The sequence below is a fragment of the Ranitomeya imitator genome, chromosome 5, assembly GCF_032444005.1.
Source record: "Ranitomeya imitator isolate aRanImi1 chromosome 5, aRanImi1.pri, whole genome shotgun sequence".
Taxonomy (NCBI): domain Eukaryota; kingdom Metazoa; phylum Chordata; class Amphibia; order Anura; family Dendrobatidae; genus Ranitomeya; species Ranitomeya imitator.
Window position 1 is genome coordinate 578,839,529 of NC_091286.1, and position 17,781 is coordinate 578,857,309.

Below are 17,781 nucleotides of genomic sequence, written 5' to 3' on the forward strand. Positions count from 1 at the left end.
CCTATTGAGGAACAGGTGTAAAACGCTGCGGAATCCGCACAAAGAATTGACATGCTGCGGGAAATACAACGCAGCGTTTCCGCGCGGTATTTTCCGCAACATGGGCACAGCGGATTTGGTTTTCCATATGTTTACATGGTACTGTAAACCTGATGGAACACTGCTGCGAATCCGCAGTGGCGAATCCGCAGCGGCCAATCCGCAGCCAAATCCGCACCGTGTGCACATAGCCTAATTCTAAAGGTATGTGCACACGCTGCGGAAAACGCTGCGGATCCGCAGCATTTTCCCATGAGTTTACAGTTCAATGCAAACCTACGGGAAACAAAAATCGCTGTACACATGCTGCAGAAAAACTGCACGGAAACGCAGCGGTTTACATTCCGCAGCATGTCGCTTCTTTCTGCGGATTCCGCAGCGGTTTTACAACTGCTCAAATAGAAAATCGCAGTTGTAAAACCGCATTGAAATGCGCAGAAAAAACATGGTAAATCCGCCATAAATCCGCAGCGGTTTAGCACTGCGGATTTATCAAATCCGCAGCGGAAAAATCCGCAGAGGACCAGAATACGTGTGCACATACCGAAACCCTAACCCTACCCCTACCCCTAACCCTACCCCTAACCCTACCCCTAACCCTAACCCTACCCCTAACCCTAACCCTACCCCTAACCCTACCCCTAACCCTACCCCTAACCCTAACCCTACCCCTAACCCTACCCCTAACCCTAACCCTACCCCTAACCCTACCCCTAACCCTAACCCTACCCCTAACCCTAACCCTACCCCTAACCCTAGTTCTTACCCCAACCTTAGTGGAAAAAAAAAAAAAAAAAAAAAATTTATTGTCCCTACCTATGGGGGTGACAAAGGGGATGGTGTCATTTACTTTTTTTTTTATTTTGATCACTGAGATAGATTATATCTCAGTGATCAAAATTCACTCTGGAACGAATCTGCCGGCCGGCAGATTCGGCGGGCGCACTGCACATGCGCCCGCCATTTTGGAAGATGACGGCGCCCAGGCAGAAGACGGACGGGACCCCGGCTGGATCGGTAAGTATGATGGGGTGGGGGGGGGACCACGGGGGGGGCGTCGGAGCACGGGGGGGGTGGATCGGAACACGGGGGGGGGTGGATTGGAGCACGGACTGGGGGAACGCTGTGCGGGCAGGCGGATCGGAGCACGGGGGGGGGGATCGCTGTGCGGGGGGGTGATCGGAGTGCGGGGGGGTTTGATTAGAGCACGGGGGGTGTGATTGGAGCACGGGGGGAGCGGGCAGGAGGACGGGGGAGCGGAGCACTGGACCGAGGAGAGCGGACCACAGATCGGGGGGCTGGGGGGGCGATCGGAGGAGTGGGGTGGGTGCACATTAGTGTGTCCAGCCATGGCCGATGATATTGCAGCATCGGCCATGGCTGGATTGTAATATTTCACCATTTTTTTAGGTGAAATATTACAAATCGCTCTGATTGGCAGTTTCACTTTCAACAGCCAATCAGAGCGATCGTAGCCACGAGGGGGTGAAGCCACCCCCCCTGGGCTAAACTACCACTCCCCCTGTCCCTGCAGATCGGGTGAAATGGGAGTTAACCCTTTCACCCGATCTGCAGGGACGCGATCATTCCATGACGCATATGCTGCGTCATGGGTCGGAATGGCACCGACTTTCATGACGCAGCGTATGCGTCAAAGGTCGGGAAGGGGTTAACATGTCCCTTTTGTCACATTATTTTCAGGGGTACCATAATTTCTGTCCAGGCCTATTTCATGAGTTTCATTTTTTTTTTAATTCTGTGGAAGCATGATTGAAAAGCTATGTCTGACTTTCATTGGTTCATTTTCATAGATCTTTTATTTAGTACTACTTTTTTCAGATTCAAGTTATTTCTGTAACCCTTGTGGGTATTTCTGTCAGTAAACAAGAGGTACCAACAATTTTGACCACGTGTGTATAATTTTAATCAGTGTAACAGCGCCAACGTGACAATGCATATAGTTTACATAGCAAAATCCTGCTGACAGATTCTGTTTTAATAGTGCATCATGAGTTTCTTTCTCCAGCAATAGTGATATACTATATATTGCCAGTAGCACTGCTTAAAAAAAAAAAGAAGAATCGGGAAGTTCCTGTTCACTATGTGTATAGCTGGAGCACCCGTTACTTTCACTTTGCCAACTGACAGACAAGATCCTAAGCTATAAGAAATACCAGTTGTAAGCTGTGTTTGTTCCTGAATAAATATATATACACTGTTGATTGGCTGGACAGTACAGAGATTAATCTGCTGTCAAAAGTCTGATGTAGATATAGCAGAAGTAAGACTTTGAGAAAACTCTGATTGTACTGAAACTACAGCACACAACCTAAAAAGTGATAAATCCCTGGAATCAGGATCTCTGCCTCTATATTATACTGTTCTCATAGTAAATAGTATATAGACAGATTCCCTTTAGTGTGTATGGGAGCCTTAATAACTATCACTCTGCGTCTTTATATATTTTATGCTATCATCCCTAATATTATATCGCTACACATATGCGAATTCCCTCCATACACACATACTTTATGGGTAAATGTCTGTATTGGTAATCACACCATAAAAAAAGACAACAAAGTCATTTCATAACATTTATTCTGAATACTTGAAGTTTCCAAGAACAAAGCTGAAAAAGTCTATAATAAAGAAAATAATCGCTCATCACATATGAATTATACAGCACAATGCAATCCACAAGCTAAGAAGCAGATTCTCCTGAAGTAAATCAGCAATGTCTAGAATGGGAAGCCGTACTCACAATATAGAAAAACCTGGCTGTGTCTGAGAAAAATAAGAGCTGGGCCTAGATCTAATCTGCTTCTTATCGTCTGTACAAGAGCTTGTTTTACCAACACAACAGTTGAATGGACCTCGACACTGACTCAAGAGCAGTTCTAAAAAAAAAAAACAAGGCAGTGTTATTGCTAGCAAACCATGCAGGAAAAGGAAAATCGTGAAATAATAATAATTAAAAAAGCAATTAAACAATAAAAAAAACAGAGAACAAGTCTAGTTAGTTCTGATTAGAAAGTTTTACAACTGGGTTTTAATTACTTCGATTCACAACACAAACATCTTAGACTCTCTATATGGCTATCAACGGATAAATTATGCGTTATATACGTCTCCTAACTCTACGGGTAATGCCTGCATACTGTTCAGACTGTAACATTGCTAACACAAGTAGGATTTTGCAAGGATTTTGTTTTTTTAGATTAAACCTTCAGTGTATGTTTAACCCGTTCATTGCCAGGGAAGCCGGAAGGGCCCCTCTTGCAGAAAACGGGTTAGTTCACAGCTGTGTTGACCTATGCCCCAAAGAATGCATGGAATGAATGAATCCCGCAACAGAGAATCAGGTCTCAGATTCATTTGTCTTAAAAATAATTAGTCAGTTTAGTAATTCATCCTTTAATAGATGATTGAACGGCTCTTCTGAAATCTACGTTAACAAGAGGAAGGGGGCAGACTACAAATCCTTTGTTTTAATCAGCGTCACAAGAGGTTTGTCGTCGGGGCTGTAATCTTCGTATGTTACTGGAGTTGCATCGTACATGGCCGGGCGTGACTTTTTCCCAAATCTGAAAGAAAAAAAAAAGGATTATTAATAGGTCATAGGAGAAAATTAGGAGGCAATGCCTGATATTGAGATCAGCCTTACAGGGAATCTGTCAGTAGGATCCACCCTCCTATGCCATCTTTATGGTCATGTAGATCATAGGATGTTGAATAAAATGATACCTTGATATCTACAATCTGATGTCTTATTCCAGGGAAATCCACCTTCTTCTTATTATGTAAATGAGTGGTTAAGATCTATGAGCCGGACATAGATCTCCCTGAGAATCTGCCTCCAGAGATTATTAGAAATGATAGGGGGCGTCACCAGTGTGAGACATGTATTGACTGACAATATAAAAGAAGCAGCATCCGACAGGATGCAAGCTCAAAGTCCACTGACCCAATCGTACAAATACTCACAAAATAGAAAAAAGAGCAGCATCCAATCCAGGTGAAGAAAAAATAAAGAAACACTTTATATTATTTGTATGATGGCAGAATAAAGTGTTTCTACATTTTTTCTTCACCTGGATTGGATGCTGCTCTTTTTTCTATTATGTAATGACTGGCAGTCTGTGCCCCTACTGTACATATCTCACACTGGTTCCTTTCATTGATAATAATCTCTGGAGGCAGATTCTCAGGGAGAACAGAGTCTGGCCTATAGATCGTAACAGTTCATTTACATATAAGAAAAACATGGATTTCTCTGGAATAAGACATCGGATAACCGATATTAAGGTATCATTGTATTCACCTTTATATGACCTGCATGCATATATAGATGACTTAGGAGGGTGGATCATATTGGTAGATTCCCTTTAATGTATTACAGCTCTATGGAAGAGCCAGATCTAGCGCCAAAGATGGAATAGGATCCTGTCCTAGGAGACCAGGAAAACACTTTCCAGGGAAAGGCATTCTTGAATCCTATGCACTGGCTTCAATCCTGGTCTTAATCCACTAAATGTAAGGCTAAAGTCGGTGAAATATACGAGCCCTCATCCAAACTATTAAAGGACCCCTGTATCACTGTCTGTCCCACAGAAAATGAACAGAGCAGCGGTATGCATGTGGGGTCTCTTTCTAGTGGAGAATTTCAGAGCACAATAATTTGGACTGTTTATTCCAGTGGGTCACATTCCTTTGTTGATGGGTGATAACTTGCCAGAGTAGGAAAAACCATTTAAATAAGACTCCCAAACAAGGTTTTTATGGTCTTAGCATATTGCATTCATCATATTATATAGTACTATGGTCTTACAATTGCTCATTTTGCCTTTCTACCCAGTTATTTAATCTCTTTTCTCTGCTCTGTGTAGAATCAGGAAGTCTCTTGTCCCTGCATTTATCATTCCCCCCTTCAACTCCTGACCCAGCCGCTCCCTCCTCCCACTGTCGGGGACCTTTGCAGTGACTTATGAGTCATACAGAGAAGGTTTGTATTACAGACCTGTGATACCATGGTCCATAAAGATATCTAAGATGCTACGAATGTATTTATTATTATTATTATTTATTTATATAGCACCATTGATTCCATGGTGCTGTACATGAGAAGGGGTTACATACAAGTTACAAATATCACATACAGTAAACAAACTAACAATGACAGACTGATACAGAGGGGCGAGGACCCTGCCCTTGCGGGCTTACATTCTACAGGAATGACAGTGAAGTTGCACACTGCAATCCATGAATGTCACTAGACAAATTTGGAAGAGAAATACTAGATATATGGTACAAAGGAGGAACGTGAAATTCAAAAAACCTCATACACCGTGATTTGGTCGAAAAAAAAAACAGTAAATAACCTAATTGGTGACGTGAGATACGTACATGTCAAAGATGCTGTGCAGATACTATAAGACTGATTGGATAAGGTCCGGGCATTACATTGCCTTCTTCACCTGCCATGATACCACTGCCACCACTAAGGGGAGCGCCCTGCATACCGATTGATACAGAGCTCAGTTGAGCTATCTGTACAGACCCTTATTCATTAAGGCCCCCAGGCGGCTGCACGGTGATGGAATTATATCATTTATCCTGATAGAAAAACAGATTGGGAATGAAATCAAAACTGAAGAATTGCAAAAATTTACTTTGAAGGCTCACAGTATTGGGTGGCGTACTGAAAAAGGCCTCATTTTTGCCACAGAGCTTTATCATTTCTCCGCATGTTAACATGTGAAGCTCTGCTGTGTATAGACAAAGACACTTTCTTCTTTATTTTAATCAGCCAAGTATATGAATTTGATACTGAATCGGGATATCTGTAACCAGATTTTGGTCCAGTATATGTCAATATCGTGTTAAGTTTTTCTGAATGTTAGAAAGTTACTGTCACTTTATTCTTTTTATTTTCCTAAACTTCTTAAATGAACCTGGACCCTTTTTCTTTTCTCTCTTATGTTAAAATAGCCTTTTTTTCCAGTTTCACCATATAGCTAGCTACACCAGTGTTTCTTGTGCCGACACTATTCTTGTTCAGTAATTTATCTGTTTACAACTCTTGTGACCCCGTCAATGTGAACTCTGACCTTTCCCCATTAACCTCTAACCTCCAGCTTGTCCGACAACGCTCAGACTTAAGACTCCAGACAAGACTGTCATTGCTCCAGAAGACATACCTATCTAGCGGTATCATGCTGACTACAATACATATAAACGCCAATCTCATCCACATCCAGTTCCTCTTCCTCACCGCGCATGCCGAATTGATGCAATGGCACTGCTGAATTCACTGTCAATGCTCCTGCAGTTGTAGAACTCCTCATAGGCGGGTCGAGCTGATCCTTGGTACTCAATTCGGCTAATTCTACAGATGCCCACGATCAGTATGATCAACATCAGAACGAAGGCCACACACAGGGCCCCTATGATGATGTACAGGGAATGGCGAGGCATGTTTGTCAGACTCTCTGCCATATGGCCAGCTTTCCACTGGAGGTCTGTGATCAAGAAATAACAGATACAACCTCATTACATTGTGATATGTTGTTTTATACATTGTTTTAAGGTATTGGGGAATGTTCATATAGATTTTTTAAGTGGACGTGGGTGTGAATTTTTAAAAACATTCCAGGAAAAAGAGATTATTATAAAGTATTGAAAATAGCGCTACTTACCACTCTGATCCCAGTGATCTCCGCTGGGACTAGAAGTAATGACATCGCATCCCACAGTCATGTGGCCACTGATTGACTGCAGGTTCAGGTGACTGATGGATGAGATGTCATTACTTTCAATAAGATTATCGGTCTCCTGACCATTACAGCCAATCAGTGGCACTGGAGCAGTGGGGATTGTGGTGGTAACACTTATTTCTTTACCTCATAATGATCCCTTCACCCTGGATAATTTTCAACATTTTTGCAAAACCCATTAACCGGTTCCCATGTTTTAATGTGCTATTGTTTTTAAAGCTATAGCAATGTTTGTGACCAATTACTTGATCTTAAAGACTTCATACTTACGGATCTCACAGCTGGCTCCCACCCAGCCATGAGGACAGTGACAGATGTAGCCATTGGGTTGGTCTACACAGGTACCAGCATGGTGGCATGGATTACTGTCACACTCATTTACATCAATCTCACACTCCTCCCCTGAAAATAAGAAAACACATGTAGTGCTTGGCTTCCATTTGTATGAAATGCTGCAAGTAATAAAGCTTTAAAAAATAGTTCATTTTTGTATGAATTAACATGATGAAAAATGAATGAACAAAAGAGAAATCTAAATCCAATCAATATTTGGCGGGACCATACTTCGCCTTCAAGACAACATTATTTCTTCTAGGTACACTTGAACAAAGTAAGGGATTTTGTAGGATTATAATAGAAGTGTGCATCCTAGTTTATCCTCACCCATCCCCTGCAGACTGTGAGCCCTCGCGGGCAGGGTCCTCCCTCCTTCTGTACCTGTTAGTGCCTTGTTTTTTACTCCTGTTTATTGTATTTGTCTATATTTGCCCCCTATTCACGTGTAAAGCGCCATGGAATAAATGGCGCTATAAAAAGTGTGTGAATAATGAGTTATACCAAACTGGTGATAATGATCATCATTTTCATATGTAGCTTCAAACACAGTCATTAAGGCAAACTCTCATGCAGCGCTGCGTGACCTGGAAGTGGCTGATGGCAAAGCCTATTGAGAAAAAGACTGAGTATCCATAGGCACTGTATGGAGCATTCGCTGGATTCACTTGGACTATGTCAGATTCAGTGGACTATGTCGGACCTGCAAGGTAACCTTTTTTTCTTTTACAAAGTGGTGAACGAGAGAAAGTGTCTTTGTTTTATTTGTCTGTGTTTAGTGTGTCTATGATCTTTTCAAGTTTCCATTTGCTGGACTACATACAATTTGCTGAACTACATCGGACCTGCGATGGAATTTTTTATTTTTTTAAATGAAGTGGTCAACCAGGGAGAGTGTCAGGGAGTGTTTAATTAAATAGGTTTTGTGTGTGTTTTCATTTTTATTACTGCGTTAGTAATGGGGGTGTCTGGTAAACACATTTCTATTACTAACACCAGGGCTTGATGTCAGCTTTGTGTTTGGACTCTTCACAGGTGACATCAACCCCAAGCCCCATTACCCCGATTCTGAATGTACCAGGGCATCGGGAAGAGCCAAGGCGACGACATGTACAAGTGAAAGAGGCCTAAGACAGTAAAATATTTATCCATCCATGCAATACCATCAAGGAGGAGTCAGAATCTAAACTTAATCTGCAACAGGACACCGACCCCAAACATGCAGCCAATGTCATTAAAAACTATCTTCAGCATAAAGAAGATCAAGGAGTCCTGGAAGTGATGATATGGACCCCACAGATCCCTTTTCTTAAAAACATCAAGTCTGTCTGTGATTAAATGGAGAGACAGAAGGATATGCATAAAACTACATCCACAGAAGATCTGGGGTTAGTTCTTCAAGATGTTCGGAGCAACCTCGCTTCCAAGTTTATTTTAGAACGGTGCAAACGTGTACCTAGAAAAATTGATGCTATTATGAAAATAGAGGGTGGTCACACCAAATATTGATTTGATTTTGTTAATTCACTTCTCAGTGCAGCATGGTGGCTCAGTGGTTAGCACTGTAGTTTTGCAGCGTTGGGATCCTGAGTTCAAATCCCACCAAGGACAACATCTGCAAGGAGTTTGTATGTTCTCCCCGTGTTTGTGTGGGTTTCCTCTGCGTTCTCTGGTTTACTCCAAATACATACTGATAGGGAATTTAGATTGTGAGACTTAAAGGGGACAGTGCCGATAATGTCTGTAAAGTGCTGCGGAATACGATATAAGGAAAGCATAATAAATAATTCACATTTTGTTAATTGATAAAAATAAACTATTAACACTTCTACTTTTGAAAGCATTCTTACTTTCCAGCATTTTTTTCACCCATCTCTAAAACTTTTGCACAGTACTGTAAATCTATAGTCTATAAAAGAAAAAAATAGTTATTAGGGTTCCTATAGTTATAAACACGAACCGATAAATCCAGATGCACAGACACAGGTAGCGTTCATGCCTTCGCTTTCACAAGTTCCTCCATTATGACAGCTGATGTTCACACATGGATCTTTATACAGCTCACAATGGCGACCTACAAGACAATCAATCATTTAAATGTATAAAACTTTAAATCTAAAATAAATAATAAGAATAAATGACAAGAATTCATATACCTCCAATACTAAATGCCATTTTATAATTGGCAAAACAAGTATTTATAAGAACGTTCCTGATGATTGGCCCGGGCAGTGATCACCCGAAAACTGGGCAAAATGCTCTTTCATCAGTTGATTGGATAGTTTATGTAGGCCTAAAAATCATTGATGTGGCCAACACACTATGTGGACAGGAGATGAGCTACTGCAAACTATGTGAGGCCTGAATGTTGGTGTACACTGGGCAATGTAAAAATGCATCCATCGGCTCTCACTATTAGTAGAAACCTGCCCGTGTAACTCCAAGGCTGTGATTTCTCACCCATAAATCCAGACACACAGGCACATGTAGCATTTAAGCCTTCGCTTTCACAAGTTCCTCCATTTTGACAGCTGATATTCACACATGGGTCTTTATACAGCTCACAATGGCGACCTACAAGACAATCAGAAAGAATATATAACATTACAGAGCTTTAATAACTTTTGCAGGGTTTTTGGCAGTATTGTATAAAGTGATGGTAGTATAACTATTAGATTTGTGGATTTAGTGCATATATGTATGATTATTTTTGTCCTTGCAGTTTTACTGTTATACATTTTCTACAGAAAGTGACTTAGCCTGCCTAACAACCACTTGACCTCATCAGCTGAAATTACTCTGCCTCCCCCCCCTCTCCACTACGTGACATTAACATGTATAATTTTCATAATACATTGTGCGTGGTGTTGCCCGAATGAAAAGATTTTCTTCACACTGGTATATCACCCACACAGAACTAAAAAATATCCACCTCTGTATTAGGATGATTGATGACCATTGCAACCACTGGTTGGTATAGGTAAAGCCGCAGTTCTGATGTGCATTTCATACATGGTTTGTAGCCAGAAGGTAATCTAGATAACTAAGCATTCACAATGGTAGTTCTTAATCAGTGGGGTAGAAAAGTGGAATGTGTGGATGGATATTTAGACATAGAATATGAGCTAGTAAAAAACTGATCCAGGACCTGGGCAGTAGTCTCCGTTGGTGTTGGGTTTTCTTAGTCATCTGGGAACATACTTTGTAATGGTTGGTCCACATGGGTCAGATATACTGTGGATTTTCCGGACAGATTTTCAGAATGGAAAATCTACCCTGTATTACTGTACCAGAACTGTTGATTATATTTTACAAAGTCTCATCTATGTGCTGCAAAGAAAATCTGCAGCTGAAATTGGTGAAAATGTACAGCATAATTCATACCTTGAATTTTCACCATGGCTTTCACTCTGTGCAAAGTAAGGGTTAATAAATATGCTGCAATTCTGAAATAAAATGAGCATGATGACAGAATAAATCACTCCGTTCCTGAAAACTCCAGCTTCAGCATGAAGTTTCTGTGCAGCATTAGACCCTTTCCTTACCATGACATACACTGAAAAAGAACATGGCACGGGTACAGATTTCTGCTAAATTCTTTTAGAAATAAATGTAAAGTTAGATCGGTATATGATAAAAAAAAAGCAAAGTAATGAATGTATCTTTGTGAAAACAGCTCTACCTTTTTAGGGTGACATATCACCTTCGCTTCTTATTCACTTGGGCTATTCAGCTGTTGGCTTCAATGGAAAGGGGAAGAGGCCCAAAGGGGTTCAGACACTCGGAGCGAGAGGATATTGTTTCCCAATATTGTTACCTGTCTGGCTTTGCCCATTTTCCCTGTGGGTGGCTCCCACTGTATTATGGTAACCATGCAAGCACCTCTGATTTCATGATCAAAGGCCTTGTAAGGCCTGCTCAGGCAGCTGAACACGCCCTGAGTATTCAGGTAGTATTGCACTTTGCTACCAGGTGTATTCCTGGAGTTAAGCCACACTTTCTATTAGGTTCTGTTGAAAGGCAGGGCCAAAGGCTGATCAGCTGCTGTAGACTGCTATCCTGCAACTAGCTACTTCTACAAGCTTAATCCAACATTTCTGGTGCTGTTTACACCTTAAACTCTGCTGAAACAGTACCTTATCATCGTCTTGTTTCAGCTATCTTAGTGCAGTCGGCATCTTCAACTCTGCTCTATCAAGTTTTTAGCTGGTAAATAATTTGTCTTAGCTATTCTGGTGCTGTTTGCACTAACAACTCTGCTGTTTCTGTATTACCACATTCCTGCAACTAGACTCCAGATTGCCTACTCATATGTGTTTTTCCTATGTCCACTACGGTAATTTGTCTCTGCTGCATCTAGTGCTTCCAGTTCTGCTTATATGCCTGCCATCCAGCTCAAAAGGGCCTCACTGTTCCAAGTGCTGTCCAGCAAAAACAGACTTCAGCATCATCACGTCAGGTGAACAGGTGATCCTATAAAAAATATGCTTATGCCCTACAGCTGCATATTTCTGATACCCAGAGAGATTTGGCATATGTGCCCCAAATGGTTCATAGATTTAGATACTTTTCTTTGCTATCTTATCAACTATTTCATTTTTAATGCCAGTGGGTAGGGGACTACTGATTAATGGGAACCTGTCAACCCCAACATCAAAGATGAGCTAAGCTCACCAGCATCGGGGGCTTATCTACAGCATTCTGGAATGCTGTAGATAAGCCCCTGATGTACCCTGAAAGATGAGAAAAAGAGGTTAGATTATACTCACCAGGAGGGGCGGTCCGATCCGATGTGAGTCGCGGTCCCGGGCTTCCTATCTTCATACGATGATGTCCTCTTCTTGTCTTCACGCTGCGGCTCCAGCGCAGGCGTACTTTGTCTGCCCTGTTGAGGGCAGAGCAAAGTACTGCAGTGCGCAGGCGCCGGGCCTCTCTGACCTTTCCTGGCGCCTGCGCACTGCAGTACTTTGCTCTGCCCTCAACAGGGCAGACAAAGTACGCCTGCGCCGGAGCCGCAGCGTGAATGCAAGAAGAGGACGTCATCGTAAGAAGATGGCAGGCCCCGGACCGTGACATCCATCGGACCGGACCGCACCGGGACCGCCCCTGGGTGAGTATAATCTAACCTCTTTTTCTCATCTTTCAGGATACATCGGGGGCTTATGTACAGCATTACAGAATGCTGTAGATAAGCCCCTGATGCCGGTGGGCTTAGCTCATCTTCGATTTTGGGGGTGACAGGTTCCCTTTAAATGTCAGGAATTAAAAGTGGTAGAACCTGGATTGTCATTTAAATACCTGGGTCTTTTTTTTATTTTGGCCAGATTTTGATGGATGAAGGGTAGGTTACAATCCCAAACTATCTACCCTTTTCCCAGGTGGTTAGAATATGTGCTTAAATCATTTAAATTTTATCAGATTTTATTCATTCTTGGTAACTGTGTGATCGGATAAGAAGGTTTTCAGATGTGCTAAAAGCTTGCTGTTGGACTTGATCTGGAAAGCGAGAAAGCCAAGAATGAGAATACATGTTTAAAGGCAAGGTTCTCTGTCCACAACTGTAGATTGTAAGCTTGTGGGCAGGGCCCTCACTCCTCTTGGTATCTATTTTGAACTGTGTTTTTGTTATGCTGTAATGTCTATTGTCTGAACAAATTGCCTCTATAATTTGTAAAGCGCTGTGGAATATGTTGGCGCTAAAATTGTTATTATTTTATTATTATCTTGAGATTTCCTGGCCACTCAGCTTAGTTTCTGGATGCTTTCTGAATCATCCCTGTCTTTACAGACTATTACAAGGTCTTTCGCAATACAGAAAGAACTGGCAAGGACTCAAATCAGAGTTTTATTGACCGCTAAGCATTGAGACTGCATTATTTGGCAATCTCACAATCTGATGAAGCTTTATTTGCACATTATGGGATAACTGTGCTATGCCACATTTGATACACAGCAAGGAATTATTTTAGGATTTGGCAAAAAGGGGACTTTTGACATTTTTGATCTTTTGAAGGTTTGTCAGCTCACTATTAGTTGGAAAGATTTCTCACAGAAATCTGAAACTATGAACTGTGATCTTAATGATCATTTAGGCAGGCTGATATTCCATAAAACATTCTCCCTAATATGTTTTTAACGCAAATTTAAAAAGGTAATTGTCAATCAACGTTTTATGTAAACAGGACCCGTGCTGGTGATAAAATGATATTTCATATTTCAGAATGTTAGTTGGTTTGTCTAAGCCCGGCCGTGAAAAGACTGCAGTCCAGCTTTCTATGTCTCTGTGTCAGCAGTGGGGTCCTCCTGGGTCTCCTGCCATAGCGTTTCATTTCATTCAGATATCTATGGATAGTTTGTGCTGACACTGATGCACCCCGAGCCTGCAGGACAACTTGAATTTCTTTGGAACTTGATTGAAGCTGCTTATCCACCATCAGGACTATCCTGCTCTGCAACCTGTTATCAATCTTTTTCTGCAGTCAACATCCAAGTAGCTATAGTGCCATGGGTTATGAACTTCTTTATTAAATTGCTCACTGTGGACAATGGAACATAAAGATCTATGACAGGCATGCCAAACACGCGTCCCGCGGGCCGCATGTGGCCCTTTACAGGCATATCTGCGGCCCGCACAAAAGTCTCAAACTTTGTCTCTAAACACAAAGTTTGAGACTTTTGTGCGGGCCACAGATGCTCAAAACTTCACGATCAGCACTTCCGGCTCTTCATTTATTGGCCGATATCCCTGCATATGACCTGCTTACGTGATCAGCAGCCGACCAACTAGCTCCGTGTCAATCCATGACGTGTGTACTTTGGTCGGCTGCTGATCACGTAAGCAGGTCATATGCAGGGATATGGGCCAATGAATGACGACCCGGAAGTGCTGATCGTGAGTTTTGTACATCTGCGGCTCGCGTGGCTGCTGATCACCGTCCTAAGTCAGGAAGGCTGAGAGTGACTGTGACCAAGGAAGAAGGGACCCACTGCCGCACAGGCAAAGTCCAAGTAAGTGAGTGGCCCTCCTGTATGTAACGGTACCATTAACCCCTTCCCGACCTTTGACGCCACGTAGGCGTCATGAAAGTCGGTGCCAATCCGACCCATGATGCCTATGTGGCGTCATGGCAAGATCGCGTCCCTGCAGATCGGGTGAAAGGGTTAACTCCAATTTCACCCGATCTGCAGGGACAGGGGGAGTGGTATTACAGCCCAGGGGGGGGGGGGGGGCTCCCCCCCTCCCCCCCCCCCCCGTGGCTACGATCGCTCTGATTGGCAGTTTCACTTTCAACAGCCAATCAGAGCGATTTGTAATATTTCACCTAGTATAACTGGTGAAATATTACAATCCAGCCATGGCCGATGCTGCAATATCATCGGCCATGGCTGGAAACACTGATGTATCCCCCCACCCCACCGATCGCCCCCCCAAGCCACCGATCTGTCCTGCACACTGCCCTGCTCCCCTCCGTCCTGTGCTCCGCTCCCCCCGTGCTCTTGTCCGCTCCCCCCGTGCTCCGATCCACCCCCATGCTCCGATCCACCCCCGCGCTCTGATCCACCCCCCCGCGCTCCGATCCACCCCCCCGCGCTCCGATCCACCCCCCGTGCTCCCCCCACCCCATCATACTTACCGATTCTCCCGGGGTCCGTCCGTCTTCTCCATGGGCGCCGCCATCTTCCAAAATGGCGGACGCATGCGCAGTGCGCCCGCCGAATTGGCCAGCAGATTCGTTCCAAAGTGCATTTGAGATAGGTTATATCACAGTGATCAAAATAAAAAAAAATAGTAAATGACCCCCCCCCCCCCTTTGTCACCCCATAGATAGGGACAATGATAAAATAAAGAATTTTTTTTTTCCACTAAGGTTGGGGTTAGGGTTAGGGTTGCTGTATTTTTGTTACATATTAGTTGCTGTTGCGCACTGCAAATATATGTTGCTGTTACATATTACACTTCATATCTTGTTTTCATTGACTGCTGTTAAAATATGTGTGTGACATTAGCTGCTGTGTGCGGCCCTCGCAACAACCTCTTGTTACTCATGTGGCCCTCAGGGTACCCTGAGTTTGACATGCCTGATCTATGAACATGGACTTTGTGACCAGGGGTGGATTAAGAGTAGCCAGGGCCCCGGGCAGTTTAAAAGGCGTTTGCCCCCTACCAGGTACCCAATGTGTCACGTGATATGTCACATGACCACCCTAGTAGATCATTTGATAGGTAATGTGACAAACACAGGTGCTTCGGAACACATTTGTAGACAGAAAACGACACAGATAGAGCAAATGTTTCCCTTATGTACATCACTATAAATAGCAGCGCTATACAAAGTATAGCAGGGGTGGGAGACTAATTTTCTTAAAAGGTCACATGACAGACCGTGACCATTGTTGATGCTGAGCCAATAGGCTGAAATTAATTCTGATCAATATTAATATAAAAAATAATTATTAATAATTGTATGACTTAATATTGAGCAGAAATAAGTATTCTAACATCCCCCTATATACAGTATGACCCACCACATAACCCCCTACATACAATATTACACACAGACCCCTCAATCAACAACCAAAGCAAATCAACCTATTGGTGTCCTTGTACATGTAAATCATAACAAAAAAAAAACCTTAAAAATTACCTATTTAGTTAGTTTAAAACCCAAATACATAAAGACATAAACGCACACACATTTGCACAGAAAAACAGCGATATATAAAAGAGCAGAAATGAGGGGAGATAGGGACTAGTTTTGTCCCTTCCTGACAGCGGAGGTTGGCACCCTAGGTTGAAACGGTATGGCGTCCCAATGTAGCCCTACCACTACTGTCACTGACCAGGCATCCCCAATAGGTGACCAGATAACATGTGATGAACATATATACATTTATACAATATATAACAGTGGGATGAGTGGTATATCATCAATATTTTTCAACAATCTGACCAGAAAAAAAAACTAACAAAGTCCAAGAAAAAACATATATGATGTCCTTGTCAAACAAAAATAACCCTTCAGATCATAAATGGCCGGTTCAGGGTTTTATCGGGGAATTTCTAGTTCTCAGTACATGAAAAGGAGAGCATAAGCTGTACTGCAATGAGGAGAATAGCTCACAATATGCCACCACATAGCCCCCTACATACAAAATGAGCCTCCACTCTGAATCCCAGCCCCGCACTGTGCATAATGCATAACACATTGCGGGGCTGGGATTCACAAGCTGGGTGGCCGCACAGGGGCAGTCTGCGAGACTGCATCTGAGGTCAGACGGGCAGCGCTCACTGCGCCTGCCCCAGGAAGAACAAACAACGCAGGCGCCGGATTTGATCTGAAAACAGTGCGGAGGGGGCGGCACCCGGCGCCGAAGAAGTCTTGAGTGACGGCACTGTGGCGTGTGCAGCAGGGGGGTTAAGACCTGCCTCCAGGACTAAAGACAGGTATTTTTGCGAAATTATAAAACGCTTTATTTCTGCTTTGACTGCACCAATAACTAAAAGAGCCACCTTGTCAGAATGCAGCATTACTGCTGCACAAGGTGGCTCTTTTAGTTTCTAACGGCTGGAGGGGGTGACAGAGTCCCTTTAACTCTGGGCCATGTTCACACATTTCAGGAAATATCTGCTGCGGCTTTGTGAGTGAATCTGCAGGTTACTGATGAGTTCACCCTACTCAGGCTATGGTGAGGTCCACGGCAGGTTTCACACCCTGCATTTTTCTGCAGTGTGTGAATGGGATGGTGAAACTCCCGCTATCTGTATAGTACTATAGATTGCTGCAGACGTGTGTGGAATCCACAGCAAGGTCTGGACGTGTGAACTTGTAAAATCTGCAGGGAATCCGCAGCACAGACAGAACTGTGAACACGCACAAACTGCACCTGGTCCCTGACACACCCAGCTCTCCGCCAGTCACTGCAGCCGCCCAATAGTGTGCGCGGAGGAGCACAGAACAATGCGTCTGCCGTACCTCAGCAGCGGAGCTGCACAGAGCAGCAGTGGCCGGAGCACATACCATACTGGAGAAGACTACATCCAGGAGGTAGAGGACCTTTCATGATGTCACGAGCATGAGATCAGTCACGTGTTGTCAGTGATGTCACAGCTGAGCTAATGTTGCAGGAGGAGTAGAACCCGGCCAGTCACACGCCCTGTATAATAAAGTACTAACTGAACCTGCGTCTCCAATGTAAATTCAGTTACAAAATGGTTGCTGGATGATTTTCCACAGATTTATCTTCACCTGCAGGCCAACCCAAGCTTCACATCCCTGCACCATTGGTGGATTGAACTCTCTTGTCGGTGAGCTGAATATATTTTTTCTTTTCCTCCTATCTGCATTCTGCACCCCAACATAGCCTCTTATATACATTATGAGCCTGCACATTGCCTCCTAAATATAGTATGAGCCCCCGTATTCAGTATGAGCCCGCACATAGCCTGTATACAGTATGAGCTCCTATATAGCCTCCTATATATAGTGTGAGCCCCCAGATTATTATAGCACCATTTATTCCATGGTGCTTTACACGTGAAAAGGAGTATACACAATAAAAATGAGTACAGTAATCTTAAACAATACAAGTCACGACTGGTACAGGAGGAGAGAGGACCCTGCCCGCAAGGGCTCAC

The 17,781-nt window shown here is 43.3% G+C and overlaps 1 protein-coding gene across 1 annotated transcript in view; it reads right to left on the reverse strand.

Moving 5' to 3' along the window:
* Positions 1 to 2,620: 2,620 nt before the first annotated feature.
* The window catches only part of DNER (delta/notch like EGF repeat containing), a 411,277-nt gene continuing 396,116 nt past the window's right edge, over positions 2,621 to 17,781 (reverse strand). The window contains exons 10-14 of the mRNA XM_069727849.1: positions 9,606 to 9,719; positions 9,106 to 9,219; positions 7,083 to 7,214; positions 6,311 to 6,557; positions 2,621 to 3,623 (exon numbers count right to left, since the gene is read on the reverse strand). Coding sequence (XP_069583950.1) covers positions 3,512 to 3,623; positions 6,311 to 6,557; positions 7,083 to 7,214; positions 9,106 to 9,219; positions 9,606 to 9,719 — 719 coding nt within the window. The 3' untranslated portion in view covers positions 2,621 to 3,511. The remainder of the gene's footprint in view (positions 3,624 to 6,310; positions 6,558 to 7,082; positions 7,215 to 9,105; positions 9,220 to 9,605; positions 9,720 to 17,781) is intronic.